The following is a 21118-nucleotide window of genomic DNA, read 5'->3' as shown; positions in this document are numbered from 1 at the left end:
CACCAAATCCTTCTCTGGTAAGAACCAGAAGATGATTTTCATCACACTATAATCATGTATCTGACATACCTGATTTTTTTTTTTTTTTTTTTAACTCAATAAACTCTGTGTTTAGTCTGTTTTGGGGGAAGTTACAACTTTGGTGTTCAACATATTTTTTTCAGGAATGTAAACAATTAAAGATTTGAAAATACATTTTTTTACTTAATTTGGTTGGTTTTATGCTAAGTTAGCTTTGAGAAAATAAATATGACTGCTCATAAAAGGAAATGTAATTATTAAATTAGTATAAGAGAGGTAAGTTATCTTTTAAAATTTCACTTGGGTTTGAATCAGATGCTGAGTGCTAAAGTGCTAACCTGGGGCAAATTTGGCCATGGGAACTATTTTGTTAAAAGTGATTATTTAAAAAATTCTGAGCTCTTTCATAAAAAAAGATTCAGTTCGTGTTTCCTTACTTTGAGCTTTATCTTACGAAAATTCCTAATAATTGTTCTCCTTGCTCTTAGCGAAGTTAAAATGTTGCCTTGCCCCGTGTGAGGCTCGAACTCACGACCTTCAGATTATGAGACTGACGCGCTGCCTACTGCGCCAACGAGGCTGTGACGACACTCTGTGCAAAGGCTTCTGGGAAAAAAAGATTCTAACCTCCCTTTTTCGATATTTCTTACATATTTTATTTCGCGAGAAATGCCTACTTTGAATTTGTTTACGTTTAAATTTTTTTAGCTTGAAAAAAGAGCCTTTGTTGAAGCCATAGAAGCATTGATTAACCAATAGCTCTGCAATAGCTCCGTGGCGACCCCTAACGGGAGCAGCCGAAACATAGATATGTAAAAACATTTTTCTCTGCAATAGCTCTGTGGCGACCCCTAACGGGAGCAGCCGAAACAGAGATATGTAAAAACATTTTTTATCTACTGGTTAATTATCTACAAATGACAAAATATTTATTAAGACTTCATATTGTTCACACTTACAAATAATAATGTGGTTTCAAAAAATAAAAATAAATAAGAAAATCTATTGATTCCAGAGGATGTAATTTAATTATATCATGTCAGTAGTCAAAGAACTACACAATAACTAACCATATGAAGCCTACCTTATATATGATTCATTTCTAAGACCTCTGCATTATGAGCATGATCAGGTTTTTCTTGTACACAATCTACCACATGCCTTCTGCTCTCTGACTGATAATTCATACCTAGTAAGTAAAAGCCTAAAAAAGGTATCAGTTTGTGGTGCACTTTTCTTTTTGCTGTGAAAATTTCAATGATTTTATAAGGATAACCTAAGAACAACTTTTATAATGCGGGTAATATTTCAATAGTAACGTGCCCCTATTATGGATTTTTAAATATTACGTTTCATGCAGTGTGTAAGAAAGTTCTAAGTGAATGAAAACATCCTTCGAAGTTTTAAAATTGAAAGTGCACCGTGTCTCTCAAAAGAAAGAGTCGACTCTGAATCATTGAAACGAGCCGTTTTTAAAACGAATCCCAACGCAAGCCGTTTACATCAACAAGAAACATTAACATTGCTTGTTGGTCTTTTCGCGTTTGTCTAAATGAAAATTCTAATTCATTCTTTGCCACTAGGCGCCGCTGTTGGAGCGGTAAAATCAGCGGTTTCCCTGGTAACGATGTACACAAAGCAGCACTGCGCTCACAAACTCTGCTTTTATCAGGCATTACCATAGACAGTAAAAGAAATGGACACAGCGACCCCATTTGAACTCAATTGAGACGAATGAATCCCAGTTTTAGCGTTTTTTAGCACTTCCGTTTCTGACGCGCAGACTCAAACGAAGCTTGACGACGTCAGCAACCTGTCTGCCAGATGTAAATCTTCTAAGTGGCTGTGCGTGCAAACTGCCATCGTTAATCTTGCAGAGACGGCGAGCTTTAGCGGGGAGTTCTTTGTCGTGAGTGAGCAGGAGTAAGTATTCTGATTAATTATTTTGTATAGTATTTTAAAATGTAACGCCAGTACGCCATATTAAGTTAATTGCCTGCGAGCTTCTCCACTTGTCTGTACGGTAATGCGACAGAGAGCCGAGTGGTTATGACGCAATCGTTAGCCTATTTTTTTTTACAAAAACTGTTTATACGGGGCCATAATGTAACATAGAAGGTAATGGAGCCCTTTATACATTGTCGTGTATCTTTAGAAATAAATAATGGACAAACAGAGTCTTTAAACGCCTCAGATGTAAAGTTATTCGCTGTCAAAGTAACGCCAAAATGAATGGGAGTCAATGGGAATGCTAACGCAAGTGAAGTTCTGCTAAAAGATGGCAGCCCCCAACCCGACTTCAACTTCCGGTCGAGTTCCTTGCCCCTTGGGCATTACAGTCATGATGAAATGAAAATAAGACCAATAGGACCAATCACTTCAGATTAGCGTCACACACAGCAAGGTTATGGAAAATTGCATCGTTTAGCGAATCGTTTGGGAGTCGTTGAGCAAGTAAGATAAAAATAAATGCGTATTATAAGACAATCAAAGTGTTTTGAGCTTGCATGCATGTCATCGTGTTATTGGGGACTCCCAAAACAAACATATAAACCTTTCACAATAACCCATTATAGGGCACTTTAACATTTACTGGACTGACGCAACTTAATTATCCATGTCCAAATTTAGAATCAAATATGATACAACAGTCTTTTTAGGAATGTTTATTTGTCCATTGATCTCCCAGTCGTCATCATTATAGAGCTCGGGCGTAGACGTCATGGAATGGTGCATTGTGGGTAACGGCGGCCATTTTAGAGGCATCGCAAAGCAGGTTTGTAATAAGATAATAGCCAGTCTCCAGAAAAAGTTATAGAATGTGACAAAAAAAGTTGCCTATACCTATACGGACAAACTTAATAATGAAGCCAAACAACGCTACTTAAAAAAAAAAGAGGTTGTAGGCGGAATCGATCCCTATGAACACATGAAAGTTTACCAAGCCTCAGTTTCCCTGATCATTTCTCCTACCGGGTCTGTGGAGTGAGCGCTTACACCTCCGATCAATTTAAAAATGTCACTTTCACTTTTTAAAAAGTCACTGGAGGCTCACCTGCAGATCATAAATGGATCTGCAAATTAAACGTGGAGAAAACAATCTTTCTCACTAAGGAAATGTTAACATTAACCAAGCATCAGTGGTGACACACACACACACACACACACTATCAGATTCTGCGAGCTATGAAGCTTGTCTATGCGGGTTTGTTACACTTCAGGAGTAATTACTCACCTATCATACTTGCAAAAATGCACTGTTTTCCTCCGGTAGTTCTGTAATCCGGTATAATATTGACGAACATTCACCTCAGACACAACCCACCATTCACCAAAACAAGACGCTTAACTTCCTATTTTGAAGTTCGTTCCAGTTTATTTTTATTTTTTTTAAACAAGTTGTTCAAATTTGTTAAATACAGTCAGCACAAAAATATCAAAAAGCAAATTAAGTTCAGGATTGGGTCAAAAGAAAATGTTTAAACAAAAAATACAGACACTAAACTGACTCCCTTACTGGCCAAAAACTAGAGAAAACGTAATGTGTTTGTGTGTGTGTATGTGAGAGAGAGAGACCATACACAACATGTCTCACCATAACTATGTATTATAATATTATCGAAGGTGATGGTTTCCCTCCGTACAGTGGCGACCCAAGCCATCTGACGCCTCTTGGTGATTTCAGACACCTTGTGTTTTTTTTCCAAGTAGGAAAATGTTGAAAACTAATATGATTCACGAGGCGTTTGCCCTGTCGATCATGAAACCGATTACAGCAGTTCACAATACAGCAATACTGAACCATTTTCCAAAAAATAATCAAAATTAATGACCAAATGACCAACGTTACCTAATGCCTACTATACAGTACATCTATTTCTGTACCGCGATTCCCACAATGCATTGCGACGTGACGCAACGATCCCGACCTCTATACGTTTTGTCATCACAATGAAAATGACAGAGCTTTGATCATAAAACTAAACATTAAAATATATTATTATTATTAGGAAAAAAGTGAAAACTGATGTTTACATGCATTTTATGCAAGTAGGTAGCAGTATTTTATACTGTTATTAAAAATAAAAATATCAGCACCAAAAAAGGCTAGCATATTTTGATAGGGACTCTGAATACATTTTTGAATAATTTCTGAATAAAGAGTTGTTTCCCCCCTTAAGAGCTCCATATTCTCCTTTCTCAGACTACATGAGCCATAAAAGCCAAAAAATCATATAAGATACAAATCATAAAACACATAAGGAAACTTTTTACAATTATTTTTTTTAACTGAAGGTTTAATAAACTGTTTATTACATTTTTTTAAAAAATTGATGACTTAATTTTTTTATATGCCAGACTGAATATGTATTATTTTAATTATGTTTTTATAACTTATGCTCCTACAAAAAGGCCAACAAAAAGAAAAACTAAATCTCCCATGATGCCGTGCGTTTCCTCCGCTATCTCGCGCCTTTCCATCTTGTTCCTCCCGAGAGCTCAGAGTCAGCGCCGTAGTTGTTGTTGTGGCATGTAATAATGGCGGCAGCAGGAGGCGGATTACCAGCCTCGGCTGCTGTAGCGACCATAAACACCTCCGCCACAGTTCGGTGCCGTTTCCCAGGTCGGCCATGGACGTCTCGGAGCCTGCTGAAGACGGAGAAACGCTCTCATGTCGTTCGGGTGAGGACTGAGAATGAAAAAGGGCCAAGGCCCGTCGACGTTAGAGCTACGCTGAGAGAGGATCCGTCACTGTCGCGCTTGCTCGGGCTGGCGGACAAACACAGGCGCCAGCGCGAGGCGGGATTCTGCACGAGCGGGAGCGATGAGGTGAGTGCTTTGCCAAGTGGAATACAGTCACGGTACTAATGCGCAGCAAGTGCATCATCATCATGTCGCTGAGTTTCTGGTGTCCGTGCCTGTAGAGATGCACCCCCGCCCGATCATAGTTGCACGGACGTGAGATTGACAGATTACAGAGATGGAGCCTTCGCAGAGCATTTAAAGAGTCGCCAGTTATATCGTGGAGTTTTGTCGGGCTGTCGAGATCTCATTGCGGGTGTTTCTCTCTGACTAGCGGTTTTGCAGTGGACACCCGGATTGTGTGTGGGTCAGTGACAGCGTGGTGTCCACTGATTAGTTATAAGGGAGTTTGTGTAAAGTTATCGGCTAATGGGATTTAATGCCAGTGTTATTGACAGGTCTGTTTTTCTTTATAGTTTAATAGATGCTACGAATTTAGTTCAGACGTTTGGGAGGCGTGGCGTGCATCCAGTATATGATACCCTTAAAGTTTATGCATTCAGTTAGGAATCGTCTTTGAATGATTAAAATATGTCTTGTTTCTAAAAATCATAGATCCGTGTGTACAACGTCAGGTAGCAGTGTTTATAAACAAGTTCACTGCTTCGTTGTAATTTGTTTACTTCATTTGAGAATTAAATTCAAAACTATCTGCTTTGAGAGGACTATCCAGCATGATCCTTTAGTTGAAAGGATAGTTGCACTTCATGGGGATATGAAAAACTGAACTTGATTCCTTTTGACCCATGAGCAGTTGTTAGTAGCATTGCATGGTTTATAGTAGATGCTGACACTGATGTTTATCTGTGTCTGTGGACATATCTTTCTTGAGGTGTTGGAGAGAGACATAGACAAAGGTTCGATTAAATTAAAGACTTAAAGATTCTGCTTTTAATTTGTGTTGTATTTTGGAAATAATCATTTCAAAGTTTGCTGTTTTTTAGTAATTTCCAGTAATGAACCTGTTACTGATGTGAAGCTGATGCTCTGTTGCGCTTGGGTGCTAGCATCAGACATGAGTGGAGAGGTTTAGTAACATTCTGTGATCATTTCACACCGACCTTTGTGGATAATTTCAGCATGAACTCTGTTGTTTCAAGTCATTTGCAAATAAACAAAAAATGCTGTTACTTGCCACTATATAGTTATTAAATTAATAAAACAATGTGAATGTTTCATGGCCCTTTAAGTGGTAAATGTTTCTAATTTCATCTGCTTTTAGGTCAGTATAATAACTGAATTTCGGAGCTGTCATCAGACTCGTGGTTCATGAGGACCCCGAAATTAACTTTTTACTTTGTAGCACTGGTGCTCCCAACTTCAAAAAGTTAGGAGCACCACAACTACAATGTGTGTGTAAAAATATATACACATTTCTGCGCTAGTTAGCACAGTTTCACTGGAGCACAGTGAAAGGGAATGTTTGACAGCTAATATTAACCAACCTAAAATCTGCTTTAAACGTAAGATCGTAAAGTTGAAGTTGAATTAATTATGTGATATAATGGTGCACCAGTCAACAATTATTTGCACTCTCACAAATGCTCCCAAATATATTTTGATGTTGCACTCATTAAATTTAGGGAGCATATGCAACTAAAATGATCACACTTTCGAGCCTTGCATGAAAGCTTGCATCTCATTTAACATCTATTTAAATAGCAGCTTTTAATAGTTAATGTTCACATCTCTTCTCACACATATGAACCAGGTGAGAAAAAATAAGTACTTGTGCCATGTGCTGAACTTTAAAAATAGTGCATTGTTCTATAGACGGTTATTATATTAAATTAGTACTTTGATTTGTATTGTATCAGCATTTCTCAACACTTAGTCTTTCATAGAGATCAAGCAGGGATCCCATGCTACATGTTTGTTTTTGGTGTATGTGAAGCCTGGCCTATTATATTTAAGTACTCATGGAAACTGTTGTCTTTTGTTGAATATTTGTTCGGTATAATTCCAGTGTTATCAATCAAGCAGGGAGTTTGTAGTGTTGCCATCTGTCATTGTACTCGGCAGCAGTGAGTAATAGAATAGACTGCAAACATTCATTGAACTGCTATTTGATTAGCCAGTGGGGAGAAAGGGAAAATATTTCTACGTATTTGAGAATCACTTGATGTTACATTTTTAACATTTTTGAATTGTTACATTTTATCCATCGTTCTTTCTCAGGAGGGAGACTTCACAGGCTTTAAAGTGGATGGTCAATGTTCCTTGCATTCTGGACAAAGCTCATCAAGTGAGTGTTTCATTTGTTTCCGTGTCTAAGCATTTTGATGACGTAAACCAGGGGTTGGCATATAAGTTTGGCATCAGGCCCCCAAAAAATTTGCTTAATGACGGCCCAGAACATAGTCAAAGGATAATTTAAGACATTAGGCCTAATTGATAAAAAATGCAACTATTGCCTGTGGCAAATCCGTCATCGCTCCGCGTTTATAGTATTTCAATTTGTTTAAAATTAGGGAAGCAACGATACCATTTTTTCAGAACCGATCCAATCTGATACCGAAAATTCTGAATATGGATATTTACAGTTATTTTAAAAATTAAAAATTTAAAAAGTTTTTAAAAATTACTTTAAATCTGAAATCAAAACCACCAGTAGGTGGCAGTAAGTCACTGTTAGTGAGCGAGTCGTTGCAACTGAACCTTATCATTTAAATGGTTGATTCATTCAGGAACAAAACACTGTCATGTTGCTTAGAGACACAAAACAGCGCTGTAGCTGTGTTTGGAAATATTTTTTGTTGGCGAAGTAGAGCATTACAGGCAATAGTATCTAAATCATTAGTATCTTAAAGGGGTCATCTGATGCTTTTTAAAAGATCATTATTAAATGTTTTTGGTGTAACAGAATATGTTGACATGCTTAAATGTTCAAAAATCACATTATTTTTCAAATACTGTACATTATGCTGCGTTCCAGGCAACCCGTAACCCATGTTTCTCCAACCTTCTACCCATGAAAATGCACTGAAACAGAAGTCAAACCCGTGACTTCCCACCCGTGAACTCGTACTAGATCGATGTACTTCCAGTTCCGAGCTCTGATGTCACATAGCCCGCGAAACAACAATGGCAGCCCCAACGGATAATATTGCCTAAGGATGCAGTGTTTATTAAAGTGGTACTTTAATTTTAGGAAAATATAACTTTGCAATAAAATTAATAATCTAGCTAAAATTCCTTGCGCTCAGGAAGTTTGGCGTGACTTGCCTGGAATGTTACAAAGTTGTGAGTCGTGGTTTGAAGTCGTGACTTACAGGCTCAAAAACCTGCCTGTAACGCAACATTATTGTAGGTCTTCTATGCCCCGCCTCTCAAACGCGTCATATTCTACAAGGTCCCTCCTTCTGACAAGTGCAGTCTGCTTTGATTGGACCAAGTGCATTGTTATTGGCCGAACACCGAGAGCACTTTTTGGAAATTTAACGCGCATCTCCATAATCGCAAACTTTCAAAATAAATGCAGATAGTTAATAATGTCAGTTCAAGCCTGAAAGGGGAACAGTGTCCACTTGACATACACAGATGAAGCACGTATGTGTTTGCAGTACACAAGCCACGGACGATTAAGACAGCTGACTCCACTGTGTGACCCTGTATCTCTCTCTCTCTCTCTCTCTTTCTCTCAGCGTGCGCAATGCACAAAGCTCCACATTTTAACAGTCAGTAGCAAATACGTTAACTAATTACAAAACATACTTCCAGTAGCTGATTCAGAAGCACCAGATTGTTGTAGCAAAGTCACAATGACCTCCTCTCCAAGGTTCACGAAACTGTCTTCAGTAAAATGCCTTTCTGTTCTGTTGTGAGTAACGTTAATCTTAAAGATTCCTAAATGTATCTGCTTTAGGAAGGCCAAAGAAAGTGCTTTTGCTTTAGCATAGATACACACAGCATCTCCCTGACATGACTGCTTCAACCCTAACTGCTGTTACTGAAATGTGCCTTCCTTCTTAGTGTGAACATTTGGGCGGTTTTACACAAATATTTCCACATAGTGATGTAGACATGGGGGCATGTTTAAACGAGCCGTTTTAGGAGGGGAGTGGCAGAGTCTTAACTTTGATAAAGAATACCTCTTTGGATTTGAGACTTTAGTCTTTGGAACTTTACAAAGCTTCTTCATGTCCTAAGAGCTTCTTACACTCCAGAGAGAAAGGAAAAATGTAAATATCATCATATGACCCCTTTAATAGTAACTTCTAATATGAATTTATTGAACTGTTGCATAAAATCAGTAACACGTTTGTAATCATGCTGACTTTTCATGGTGAAAACTGTCACTCTTCATGTGATATTGACTAACTTTCTGTGGTATTTTTACACATAACTGTATTGTCTCATGACGATATGCTTTGCTCACATCTGTTCAATGAAAGTGGTATTTTTTTTTGCCATTTTGTTTTAAACTCAGTATCATTAAAATTACTGAATTAAAAAAAAAGTGCATTGGCCAAGTGCATGCAGAATATTAAAGGGGTGGTTGATTGCGATTTCACTCTTTTAATGTTAGTGTGTAATGTTGCTGTTTGAGCATAAACAATATCTGCAAAGTTACGAAAGTTCAATGCGAACAGATATATCGTCTTCTAAAATTCTGCCAGTTTAATTCCTACAAACACACAAATATACATTCAGCTAAGTAACCATTCGGTGTCCATAAGCTCATCAGTCAGCTAGAAAAATAACTATAAAGAGGAGCATTTTGCTATATTTATGCACTGTTGCATTTTATAATTTTTTACTTAAACTGTAGTGTACATGATTCAACTCCTCCTATAAAATTACATTTTACTAATTAAGAAAAATAGACTGAAAGTGTAAAAGACACACACTCTTAAAAATAAAGGTGCTTGAAACAATTTTTTGTTCCACAAAGAACCATTCAGTCAAAGGCTCTTTAAAGAACCATCTCTTTCTGTCCTTTTTATAATCTGAAGAAACTTTTTTTTGCCACAAACGTTTTTTAAAATGTACAGTTCTTCAGATATTAAAGATATTATTATTTTTGAAGCCCTTTAGACAAAAAAGGTTATTCTATGGCATTATGAAGCACCTTTCTTATTAAGAGTGTATTACAACATTTACAGGATGCATTGAGGAGGAGCCAAAACTACATTCATTGGCCAAGTGATGCTTATTAGGGGTGGTTAATCTGTCTGATTTCCCGATTCGATTCGATTACGATTATTGAAGTCCCGATTCGATTACAGTCGATTTTCGATTATTAACGATTCTCGATTAACGATTATTGATTTTCCATTTCACAACAGTAAGTAGTAAACAAACTGTAAATCATTACTAATAAATGGTAGAAACAAACCGAATGCATGTAGCGGTTGGGATTTTCAGTTTACTACATGCAGCAGGCACTCTGATTCCATGTATGGGGCACATATATATTATTCATATGACACACAAACACAAGTAGACAAGACCTTTTTAGTTCAAAATCTATGCCCCGTGTCACATCGCCTCTGCTTCTGCTATGAGCAGCGCGGCCAGATCTGCCTCGCGCACGCGCCGAGTGTGCACAGCTCGGACTACTGTCAGGGTCATTGCGACTCCCCACCTTGCCTCCTAACTGTCCTATGAATATTTCGACCTCGTCTAACATACCCAGAGGCATTAGACAAACTTTCCACTACAATACTGTCACCGCGATTGCGGAGAGGTGCGGTCAGAAGACAAATATACATGTCTAGCGCGGTAAAAATCTCCCGCTTCGTCCCCGCAACACTAACACGCCTGCTAATTTCGCAATGAACACTCCGACCCCTGCAAACATTGTTCACACCTCTGACATTTGGCAAAGGACCATTTACATTGGGCAAAGGATTCACCGTTTGTGCTTGGTGTACTTTCACTTTCAATATCACCGTCATCTTCTGGATACAGATATTCCCCTTCAGAATCAGTGTCCGCGAATAGAAGTCCCAACACTTCATTGAGGGTTTATTGAAGCTTTATTGATGCCATTAGATAATAATAAAAATAATAATGATAATAATAATAATCTAATGCCAATACTCGCTGACGTTGACAACATTGGTCAGATAAAATGGCTCACTCTCACACTAGCTCCGCTTTTTTTTTCGCACTGATTCAATGCGCTCTCGAATATTTTGTTAAGGAGCATTACGTTTTTTTGAGTCAGAGATTAAGTATTACATGTCTGCTATCTGGTGCAGGGGAGGTCGCGTGAAATTTGACACCCTATTTGACAAAATCGGCCGTTTTATTCAGTGCCGCATCTTGTTGAGTAAACTCGACCATGGCGCCAAGAGGGTTAGAGCTCCTGCCATGAAAACCAAAATAAATCCACACGCTTGCTTTGAGCCCAGATGGAGCTGGGTGGTTCGGTTGGTTGCTCGCTCCTGGTTTTTCCATTTTACACACCTGTTCTGGCTGCTTGCTAACTGGAACTGGGCGCGTTCGTGACGTTCAACTCCCGGTATATTTTTTTTTTACAAAATAAAATAATGCAAAAAAAAAAAAAAAAATCGATTTTTGAAAATTTAATAATCGATTCATACTCGTCCATAACATACTCGCGATTAATCAATAATCGATTTTTTTCACCACCCCTAATGCTTATGGTCCATAATATTGGTACAGATAACAGGGCTCCAAACTGCGACTAAAACGGTCGCATTTGCGACCATAAATATTAAAATGCAAGTGAAGTTTTTGCTGAGGTCGCCACTGGCGACTAGGCATATGTATTTACGTTATCTCTTAAAAAATTTTAAAACTTTTTTCCTGATTGTTTTGCATTCACATCTTTTGTTATGTTCGCGCATTGAGAGAATGCGCATCGAAGTTTTAGAGTTTTAAACAGTCCTCATCTGCCGCGCAGCAGCGCTGACACACACCTGATAAACGCGCGAGAGAGAGAAATGATGGAGACTTGAAGAGAAAGTGCAGAAAAACAGCATCTATTTCGTTCATAACTTGAACAAACTACAACAGGTAAAGCTGTCATCTGTGTGGATATTGGCAATATTGTTAACAGTTCTCGTTTATAATCATAAGGCTTCTTCTTAACAAGATCTTAGTCCATGCTGTGTTCTGTTAATGCATGAACTTCATTATTTGAAGTGCACTTGCCGTCCTTTAATCGCAAAAAGCTTTGTGCTTTGTTACTTTTTAATTTACAAAGTATCAGCTTTAAAATTATTCCAAAATCATAACAAAATTCAAACAATAAATACAGTTTTTTGGTGCTCTTTAAGAGGCCGTTCACATATCGCGCCTAAAAACGTGTGGAAATCGCTAGGCTTGCTGCTTTCTGATTTTTCTCAGAAAGCTCTTGCGCTCCTGAGGCGTCTGCCGTTGCTAAGCAACCATGATCTGCGGTGCGCTTGCGGGATTCTGAAAAGTTGAGATGTTTAACTCGATGCGGAGCGGGCACGCCTGGAAAAAACGAGCGCGTCGCTTCCATTATAAGCACGCACGCATACCGCACGCCTACATTTGAAATAACGAACTTGGGCGCGCAAAAGATGCGTCATGTGAACGTTAGTAGTGCCTCAGTTCAAGCAGCACGTGAACCTATTATACCTTGCTCTTTACTACTAGAGTACATAATGAACATGAATTAACATCAAAAGGTTGCCTATTTTATAAGAGATTATACAGTACAACACTTTCAAACTGCGGAAAACGTGTAAAGCTTGTAAACATTGCAACGCAATATTAACCTCAGTAACCATAAGCTCATCAGTCAGCTAGAAAAATAACTATAAAGAGGAGCATTTTGCAATATTTATGAGCTATTGAATTTTAATATTTTTACTTAACCTGTTGTCAACATGATTCAACTCCTCCTATAAAATTTAATTTCACTAATTAAGAAAAACAGACTGAAAATGTGAAATACATGCACTCTTAAAAATAAAGGAGCTTAACAGGTTCTTCACAGAACAATTTTGGTTCCACAAAGAACCATTCAGTCAAAGGCTCTTTGAAGAACAATCTTTTTATGACCTTTTCATAATCTGTTATTGTCTTCAAATGTTAAAGGTTCTTTATGAAACCATTTAGACAGAAAAAAAAAAGGTTCTTCTATGGTATCATGAAGCACCTTTATTTCTAAAGGGGGGGTGAAATGCTATTTCATGCATACTGAGTTTTTTACACTGTTAAAGAGTTGGATTCCCATGCTAAACATGGACAAAGTTTATAAAATTAAGTTGTACGTTTGAAGGAGTATTTCTGTTCCAAAAATACTCCTTCCGGTTTGTCACAAGTTTCGGAAAGTTTTTTTCGAGTATGGCTCTGTGTGACGTTAGATGGAGCGGAATTTCCTTATATGGGTGCTGAGGGCACTTCTGCCGGAAGAGCGCGCGCTCCCGTATCGCAGAGCACTGAGAGCACAAAACACATTCACTGATCAGAGCGAGAGCGTCGCGAAATGTCACAAAAGAAGTGTATTTTTGGTTACCTGGGCAAGACAACCCTGCACAGATTACCAAAAAAAACAGCATTAAGGGACCAGTGGATGGAGTTTATTTTTACAGAGCATCAACGGAGTTGTGCAAGTGTTTTTGTTTGTTCCCTGCATTTCGAAGATGCTTGTTTTACAAACAAGGCCCAGTTTGACAACGGATTTGCGTATCGTTTATTTCTTAAGGATGATGCAATCCCAACGAAAAAGGGCCACGATCGTGTGTTGGAACCGCAGGTGGTGAGTAAAACTGCTTCAAATATCTCTGCCTCCTTGTTAGTGCATCCGCCTCCCCTGCCGGAGACCCGGGTTCGAGCCCCGCTCGGAGCGAGTCGTTGCTGCTGCTGCTCTCATTCAGTTTCAGCCTCTGGATCTGATTCTGGATCATAAATAAACGGCTGAATCTGACTGATAGCCATGGTTTGTTTTGGATGATGTTTTTTTCCTCAAGGTTATGTCACAGTTTCCACATGCTCTCAACACAAAAGCCTACTCGCGCTCGTGATTCTTTAGCTCCGCCCACACGTCACTCCTCCAGTCGGTCGTGTTTTTCCGGGAAAAATCGGTACAGACTATCTTTCTCTTATGAATATAATAAAACTAAAGACTTTTTGGAGTTATGAAGGATGCAGTACTACTCTGTAGGTACTCAAGATTAACAGGATATTGAGTGAAAACGAGCATTTCACCCCCCCTTTAAGAGAGCATGACAACATTTACAGGATGCATTGAGGAGGACCCCAAACTATACTCAGGGGCCAAGTGATGCTTATGGTCCATGATATTGGTACAGATTTTGTGTAATAAACAACGCATGACTGTATATTTAAAGTTGGAAAAGACATTTAGCTCCCACTTTAAGTGAACCTTCATTCCCAGGTCATCTACAAGATGGATTAAAATGCTGATAAAGTCAACAAAAGATGAGACATGAACACATCAGTATGATTAAAAAGTTAAAATGTAAAATAAATAATTTAAATAAAACAGATAAAACATGTTTATTCTGTGGCACCTAAAAAAAATAATTTGGCACCTAAGTTTTTTTCTTATAGGAGCCAATGGCTCCTTACTCGATTTTTTTGTTTGGAGCCCTGGATAATGAACAATTCTTTGTATATTCTTTGTATATTTCAAAGTGAACTTTAGTTCAGGTCATCTACAAGATGGAATAAAATGCTGATAAATTCTAGAAAAGATGAAACCTAAACACAACATTATGATTGAAATGTTAAATGTAAAGGGAAAAAAATATAATAAAATAAATAAAAAACGTTTTTTTCTGTGGCACCTGGAAAAAGAATGTGAAAAAAAGAAAGTTTTTTTTCTTGTAGGAGCCAATGGCTCCTTACTCAATTTTTTTGTTTGGAGCCCTGTGTGTTTCAGGTTTCAGACCAGAATTTTCATTCTGGGCTAGAATCGATAGCCGAAATCAAAATTTTAATTTGACAAGTATTCAATTCCTGACCTTAAGTATCTGATTCCAAATTGGAATTGATTTTCGATTTTACAATCCTAGACAATCATCCCTATTTTATTGTGCAAAATGTCAGTTTTTTCTGATATTTGTGTTTTTCTTAATTTATTGGTCATCGTTGGAAGTTTAGTGGCTAATCGGCTATATAATTGTGCATTAATTTATGCATATTTTATACATTAAGAGTACCTACACCTAATGTATCTTTAGTAACCGTAACAGTTATAGTTTAGATGACACCATTAAATGTTAAATCAATGTAATAACACTGTTAAATCTTAAGCAGATCTTAGAATGAAAATTAATCCTTTCATACATAGTGTTGTTATGCCTTAATTCTGTTTTTAGCAGTTTTATAATATAATTAAGATTATTTTATTTTTTTGAAGGCCTAGCCATGATTAATCACATTGACACTCTCTTGCTTGTATTTTTAGGTTTATTGTGTTTATTAAAAATAACATGTTTTAATAAATTTTTTGTCAATCTCTTTTCTAAAGGCAGTCTCCTTAAACTGGCATCCTCACAGGTGAAGCTGGTGAACCTGGTGAAAGGCAAAAGATTTTCCATAACTGACCAAAAATCTGCAATGCCCAAAATGGTTGTTAAAATGGCAGCCAAAAAAGTGACCAAAAAAGAAATTGAACGGGTACAAAAGCCATCTGTGGATAAAGGTGGACAATTGAAACATGGCAGCTCAAGTAAGAGAAATGGCAGAGTACTCAGGAACCAGAGAGAGGGAACATGTGTCTCCTCAAAGACAGAAAATGATGTAAATGTGGATGGGGCTTTTGGAGAGGCGGAAATCACTAGAAAGAAGAAGAAGTGCAGTTCCAGTGCAGTAGACAGACGGACAAAGCAGGGAAAATTAGTGTGGACTTTAACACTGGTTAAAGGTAAAGAGCGAGCTTCCAGAGTTAAAGACCAAAGAGCTTCAGCAGAAAATGCTAAGACCCACAGGAACAAGACCGAGGGAATGATTGGTAGTGATCAGGCACGTGCTGTATCTTCAAAACCAATGGCCAAACAGAGAAGGGGCAGAAAGTCAGACGCAAATGAGCATCCTCTTAATTCTCTTGGTGGAGATGCAGGAGTGTCCTTTAGTAACAGTTCTTCCCAAAAGAAGCCTGTTGTAAGGCAACGAAGGTTACTGCAACACGAGGTGCGCCACAAATTACCTGACAGTCAAGGACAGGCCCCTAGCATGCGAAGAAAGAGACAGCGGCTTGCTCTAAAGAAAGACTCTACACATGCGCTCCAACTGTTGGAAGGACAGGAACAGACACTTGGAGAGATTAAGCGATCCAGCTCTGGAGGCCAAGCTAAACAGCCTAAACACTCAACCAGACCAGTTGTTAGTGCTCGATCTTCTCGGGTCATCAAGGTCCCTAAGAGGTTCATGGATGATGAGCGCATGTCTGCGCTCCCAGACCGAGGGTCCCCAAAGAAACAAGCTCTTAATGAAATCCCAATGGTTCTCGGTAAACCGAGTGTTGAGCTGCAAAGATATGATTCTGGAAACAAGCTGAAGACCGCACAGGAAACGCTGATCCTAAACGATGAGGAAAAATGTGTTTCGGAAAAGGTGCAATCTCAGGGCGTCAAACCCATTTTGAGTTCCTCAAGGCTCTCTGGTGGTCCTCGTGGGAGGGGTGGGGGACTCGGCCAATCCACGGACCACTCTAAGGTATACTGGAAGTTGAAGAAGCTTACAGCATGCCTGGCAAAACGAAGGATGCAGCGAATTGCTAGTGCAAGCTCCAAGCTAACAGAGGTCTGTGCTGAGGGAGAGACCCATGATGAGGAAAGAAGAAAGTCTGATCTCAAATTGCAGGACATGTATTCTCCAGGGGTGGTACCAAAAGTAGCCATTCATGTTGGGGAACTTTCAGATCAGACGCCACTTTCATCTTTGGCGGAAGGTCTTGCTGAAGGGAACGGTAGGGTTTTTTATTGTAATTTTTGAATATAAGCCACAAATAATTATAATAATAATACTTAATCTTACTTGTATACCACATTTTATACAAGGAATGCAGCTCAAAGTGCTTCACAGTATAAAAAAAAGTAATTTACAAGCATACAAGTGAAAACACCATAATATAACAAGATTAAAGATGAAATCCACTTTATACAACAACAACAAATTGCTCATAAGTGTTTTGGTCTGTTCTATTCTTTTCTCCTCCTAATCCTGAGGTTAATTTTTTCCTTCAGTAGAGACTACCAACCTTGAAGGCACCACTGAAATGACTGCACAAAATGCCAAGATGATGGTGGAGCAAGGTGGAAACACCCTAAGGATGAGTATTTCTGGGGCCAATAAGAGGATGTTCCACCTGCTGAAGAGAGCCAGAGTCCAACTGATTAAGATTGACCAGCAGAAACAGCTAAAATCGGCTCAGAATAAGGTCAGAAATGCTTTGTTGCATTCATACAAATGATTAATTGACAGTATAAACATTTACATTGTTACAAAAGATTTATTTTATCTTTTAGCTCCGCTTCTTCTTTCAGCATTGATAATAATAAAAAATGATCAACATATTAAAATGATTTCCGAAGGATCATGTGACACTGAGGACTGGAGTAATTATGCTGAAAATTCAACAATCAAATTATCATCACAGGGAAAAATATATACAGATAGAAAATGTTTACGTTGTAATAATACTTTACAATATTATTGTAAAAAGTCATCTTTACAATTTTTTTTGTTGTTGATCAAAGAAATACAGCCTTGGTGAGCATGAGAGACTTTTTTAAAAATCTTACTCCCCTAAAACAAAAACAAAAAAATCTTGTTGACCCCAAACTTTTTTTTGGTGTCATTTTAAGAATGTTTTTTTTTCCCTTCTAAATTGGATTTTGATTAACATACTGTATAGGAAATAATATCTTAGTGAATGCTCAGTGCTCTGTATAATGATTGTTTATGCTCTGCAGCTTCTGTCTGGCTCTGTGAGCGTAAGAGACGGATCAGCAGCAGTCATGCAGAGAGGCAGAAAGAGAGGGAAGAGAGCAGTACCAGCTAACCTAGAGGGTGCTCCACAGGTATGCTCGAATATAAAATATTGCTCTGCAGCTTTTTTGTTGGATCGGGTGTTACCTTTATGCCCTTTTAACTCCATAGGAGCAATTGATTGGTGGTCCGCGTATAAAGCATGTGTGTCGAGCAGCAGCAGTGGCACTGGGGAAACCACGCGCCATGGTTCCCGACGACATTCCAAGGCTCAGCGCCCTTCCTCTGCATGAGAGAGAGGGGATCACTCTTTCACCTGCCGAAGAGGGTACACACCTCTCCTTTCCTCATTCTGTCCGCATCCATTATAAGTGACAGTTGCTCGTGGAGACATCTGGGTTCTTTTGACCTGGAAATTGTATGTTTTGTTTATGTTAGATACAGTGCAATTGTAATATATGTTCAAGTAATTTGTTTACGAGGGCATAAAATGTATGAATTCCTTTAAGGCTTTGTAAACAAATTGTATACAGGGTAGAATGATTTTTATAAAATATAATGATAAATATAACAGTTAAATGCAAGTGTTGTAAATACAGATATTCTATTATAAATATTTATAATAAATGTTGTAGATAAATATTAGTGCTGGGTTAAAAAATAAAGATTTCTCGATTTTAATCTATTCTCATTTTTGCGAAACAATTTTTAAATCGGAAGAATTGATTAGTCTAGGCTGTTTTCAGTTAAGGAAGGGAACATTGGCAAATATATTTTTTTGGAAATGGCTATACTGCTATAAATTTTTTCAGGATTCTTTGCTGAATAAAAAGTTAAAAAGAACAGCTTTTATTCAAAATCCTAAATATTTACTAACAATATAAATCTTTGCTATCACTTCTTATGAATTTAACACATCCTTGCTGAATAATTTATCTAAAAAAAAAGAAATAATACAAATTTACTAACCCCAAACTTTTGAACTGTAGTGAATATTGTTAGAAAAGTTTTCTATTTTAAATAAATTCTCTTCTTTTAAACTTTTTATTCATCAATAAATCCTGAAAAAACTATCACAGGTTCCAAAAAAATATTAAGTATCACAACAGTTTCCAGCACTGATAATAAATCAGCATATTAGAATGGTTTCTGAAGGATCATGTGACACTGAAGACCGGAGTAATGATGCTGAAAATTAATTCATATTGAATCAAATTGGAAATCGAATCGCAAGCTTGTAAATCAGAATCCATTCGAATTGTGAAATTTGTCAAAACCCAGAACTAATAAATATTATAAAATCTAAAAATAATAATTTTTTACTTAATGTACAATTCCTAAAACCACTTTCCATTATTGCATTTTCATTATTATTGCCCACCTGCATAGTATGTTTAGTATTATTAATATTATTATTAATTTAATCTAGTATAGTTACATGCAATAATACTGTAATTCTGCATTAAACTCTTAACTTAAACTTGATATTTTGTGTAGCAGAAATGTTCTCATCCTTTTTGGATGTGCTAACATGTAATGTACAAAGGTTTTGTAATTGAGTAAATGTGAAAATAAAATTATCCTTGAGCGTGTTGCATTCATAATTTACAACACATGCAAACTGCATTGTGGATTGTATTCAGAACACCACAAGATTGCTTGAGGTTGTTTGAAGAGCTCACAAAATACACAAAAATCCACATTTTAAGCTATTAATTTTTCCCTTAATTGTAAAGTTATTACATGTGATTACAATTTAAAGTGCACGATCATTGCAATGTGTCTAATATTTGTGAAATGCCAATTTGTGGTATTTTATCTTAGTAATTTTCTCAGAAGGCAGTGTTCACATTATTTCTTCCCAAACATTGACATCCCCTAAATGCTCTTATACTTATGTTAGATGCTTTCTTTTGCCTCTGTCTCCCTCTTCCACCTGTCCTTTTTGGCTCTTCAAGATGTTGCATCTCACTCAGAAGCTGAGAGTGAAGATTCTGTTGAGCCGAAGCCGACATTTAGACGCAGGTACGAAAGCACATCTTTTGGCTGTCGGCTACAACGCTGCATGCGCTGCAAGGGCTGCAGTCGGATGGAGGACTGCGGGAGGTGTGTTTTCTGTCTGGACAAGCCCAAATTTGGAGGACCCAACAAGAAACGACAGAGCTGTGTGTAAGTGAGCAAATAGTGTTAATTGCATGATAGCCAATGGAGTAACCCTTCCGTTCCCAGCCACATCATACATGACTTTTTTTTCTCTTTTTGAAAAAAGTGTTTTCTGTATTTGATAAGTGTTTTCCGATTTGTGGACTTGTTTTTCAAATTGTTTTAACAGCCTAAAGAAGTGTTTGCTGATCGAGCGGAACAAAATGAGACGATTTAATAAAGGTACTCTACTTGCCTATTTAGAATTACATTGTTTTTAACAGTTCATCATTAACCTCTCAGTTGCTACTTGCAAAATGTGAAAAAATAAATGTGTGTGTGTATATATTTACACACATACATACATACATACATACATACATAAAGTGGATAAAATATTCGATCCCCTGCTGATTTTGTAAGTTTTCCCACTTACAAAGAAATAAAGGGACTGTAATTTTGTATGGTAGTTTTATTTTAATGTATAGAGACTGTATATTGTTCAAAAAAATCACACGTCTATTCTTTTCGAAAGACATCCTGAGGTTTTTAATGACCACAGAGAGTCAGGAACTCGGTTTAACGTCTCATCTGAAGTATAGTGTCCCCGTCATTGTACTGGGGCATAAAGACCCACACAGACCACAGGGTGAGCACTTCTTCCAGCAATAACCTAGTTTTCCCAGGAGTCTACCATCCAGGTACTGACCCGGCTCATCCATGCTTAGCTTCAGAGGGCAGCCAGTCTTGGGCTGCAGGGCCATATTTCTGCTGGCAATGTGCCACTTAGTCCTGCCACTTTAAGAAGTTACTCCTAATGTCAGCTCATCAGGTGTATAAGACACCTGTCCACACAATCTGTATCTTCTATTCCAACCTCTCCCACCACCATGGGCAAGACCAAAGAGCTGTCAAAGGATGTCAGAGACAGGTTTGTAGATCTGCACAAGGCTGGAATGGGCTACAAGACCAACAGCAAGAAGCTTGGAGAGAAGGAGACAGCCATTGTTGTGATTTAATCGGAAATTAAAGAAAACCACCTTCAATCAGCCTCGGTTTGGAGCGCCGTACAATATCTTGCCTCATGGGGTAAGGATGATGAGAAAGGTGAGGGATCAGCCCAGAACCACACGGGAGGAGCTTGTTAATGATCTAAAGGCAGTTGAGACCACAATCACCAAGCCAGCCATCGGTAACACACTACGCCGCAATGGACTGAAATCCTGTAGTGCGCGCAAGGTCCCCCTGT

At 38.0% G+C, this 21118-nt stretch overlaps 1 protein-coding gene and 1 non-coding gene across 2 annotated transcripts in view; one reads left to right on the top strand and one right to left on the bottom strand.

Annotated features, from left to right (window-relative positions):
* Positions 1 to 528: 528 nt before the first annotated feature.
* trnam-cau (transfer RNA methionine (anticodon CAU)) lies at positions 529 to 601 on the bottom strand. Its single transcript has one exon. It is a non-coding gene; the product is annotated as a tRNA-Met (tRNA).
* Positions 602 to 3991: 3390 nt separating this feature from the next.
* Positions 3992 to 21118, top strand: part of LOC113062164 (histone-lysine N-methyltransferase 2B-like) — a 34854-nt gene continuing 17727 nt past the window's right edge. Inside the window, 8 exon segments of the mRNA XM_026231795.1 lie at positions 3992 to 4851; positions 7003 to 7069; positions 15266 to 16705; positions 16983 to 17176; positions 17712 to 17819; positions 17899 to 18055; positions 19686 to 19896; positions 20060 to 20112. Coding sequence (XP_026087580.1) covers positions 4561 to 4851; positions 7003 to 7069; positions 15266 to 16705; positions 16983 to 17176; positions 17712 to 17819; positions 17899 to 18055; positions 19686 to 19896; positions 20060 to 20112 — 2521 coding nt within the window. The 5' untranslated portion in view covers positions 3992 to 4560.

Source organism: Carassius auratus, chromosome 44, assembly GCF_003368295.1.
Source record: "Carassius auratus strain Wakin chromosome 44, ASM336829v1, whole genome shotgun sequence".
Taxonomy (NCBI): Eukaryota; Metazoa; Chordata; class Actinopteri; order Cypriniformes; family Cyprinidae; genus Carassius; species Carassius auratus.
The sequence above is the reverse complement of the archived record's forward strand: the minus strand, read 5'-3'. Positions and strand labels throughout refer to the sequence as shown.